Source organism: Lottia gigantea (assembly GCF_000327385.1).
Source record: "Lottia gigantea unplaced genomic scaffold LOTGIsca_266, whole genome shotgun sequence".
In the NCBI taxonomy this organism is placed as follows: Eukaryota; Metazoa; Mollusca; class Gastropoda; family Lottiidae; genus Lottia; species Lottia gigantea.
In genome coordinates this window covers 29,436-30,918 of record NW_008708829.1, presented here as the reverse complement: position 1 = coordinate 30,918, position 1,483 = coordinate 29,436, and the positions used below count along the sequence as shown (strand labels likewise).

At 37.6% G+C, this 1,483-nt stretch overlaps 1 protein-coding gene across 1 annotated transcript; it reads left to right on the top strand.

Annotated features, from left to right (window-relative positions):
* Window positions 1-181: 181 nt before the first annotated feature.
* LOTGIDRAFT_175303 (hypothetical protein) lies at window positions 182-1,284 on the top strand (the record flags this gene model as incomplete). Its single annotated transcript, XM_009056167.1, has 2 exons — window positions 182-480; window positions 543-1,284. 2 exons carry the CDS (start codon window positions 182-184, stop codon window positions 1,282-1,284), a joined length of 1,041 nt encoding a protein of 346 aa, XP_009054415.1.
* Window positions 1,285-1,483: the final 199 nt, after the last annotated feature.

Genomic DNA, 1,483 nt, shown 5'->3' with positions numbered 1-1,483 from the left:
GAGCACATAGATAGTCTGTTGTTAGTTGCTATTTATCGAGGCGAGAACATAGATAGTGTCTTGTTAGTTGCTATGTATCGATGCGAGAACATAGATAGTCTGTTGTTAGTTGCTATGTATCAAGTCGAGAACATAGTGTTTGGTTAGCTGCTATATTTATCGAGACGAGAACATAGATAGTATGTTGTTAGCTGTTATGTATCGAGACGAGAACATAGATAGTCTGTTGTTAGCTGCTATGTATCAAGTCGAGAACATAGATAGTCTGTTGTTAGCTGCTATGTATCGAGACGAGAACATTGATAGTCTGTTGTTAGATGCTATGTATCGAGACGAGAACATAGATAGTCTGTTGTTAGCTGTTATGTATCAAGTCGAGAACATAGATAGTCTGTTGTTAGCTGCTATGTATCGAGACGAGAACATAGATAGTCTGTTGTTAGTTGCTATTTATCAAGTCGAGAACATTGATAGTCTGTTGTTAGTTGCTATATTTATCAAGACGAAAACATAGATAGTCTGTTGTTAGTTGCTATTTATAGAGACGAGAACATAGATAGTCTGTTGTTAGCTGCTATGTATCGAGACGAGAACATAGATAGTCTGTTGTTGGATGCTATATATCGAGACGAGAACATAGATAGTCTGTTGTTAGCTGCTATTTATCGAGACGGGAACATAGATAGTCTGTTGTTAGCTGCTATGTATCGAGACGAGAACATAGATAGTCTGTTGTTGGATGCTATATATCGAGACGAGAACATAGATAGTCTGTTGTTAGATGCTATTTATCGAGATGAGAACATAGATAGACTGTTGTTAGCTGCTATGTATCAAGTCGAGAACATAGATAGTCTGTTGTTAGCTGCTATGTATCGATACGAGAACATAGATAGTCTTTTGTTATTTGCTATTTATCAAGTCGAGAACATAGATAGTCTGTTGTTAGCTGCTATGTATCGATACGAGAACATAGATAGTCTTTTGTTAGTTGCTATTTATCAAGACGAGAACATAGATAGTCTGTTGTTAGCTGCTAAGCATCGATACGAGAACATAGATAGCCTGTTGTTAGCTGCTATGTATCGAGACGAGAACATAGATATTCTGTTTTTAGTTGCTATATATCCAGACGAGAATATAGATAGTCTGTTGTTAGCTGCTAAATATCGACACGAGACCATGGATAGTCCGTCGTTAGCTGCTGTTGTTAGCTGCTATATATCGAGACGAGAACATAGATTGTCTGTTGTTAGATGCTATTTATCGAGACGAGAACATTGACAGTCTGTTGTTAGCTGTTATATATCGAGACGAGACCATAGATAGTCTGTTGTTAGCTGCCATGTATCGAGACGAGAACATAGATTGTCTGTTGTTAGCTGGTATTTATCGAGACGAGAACATAGATAGTCAGTTGTTAGCTGGTATGTATCGATACGAGAACATAGATAATCTGTTGTTAGCTGCCATGTATCGAGAC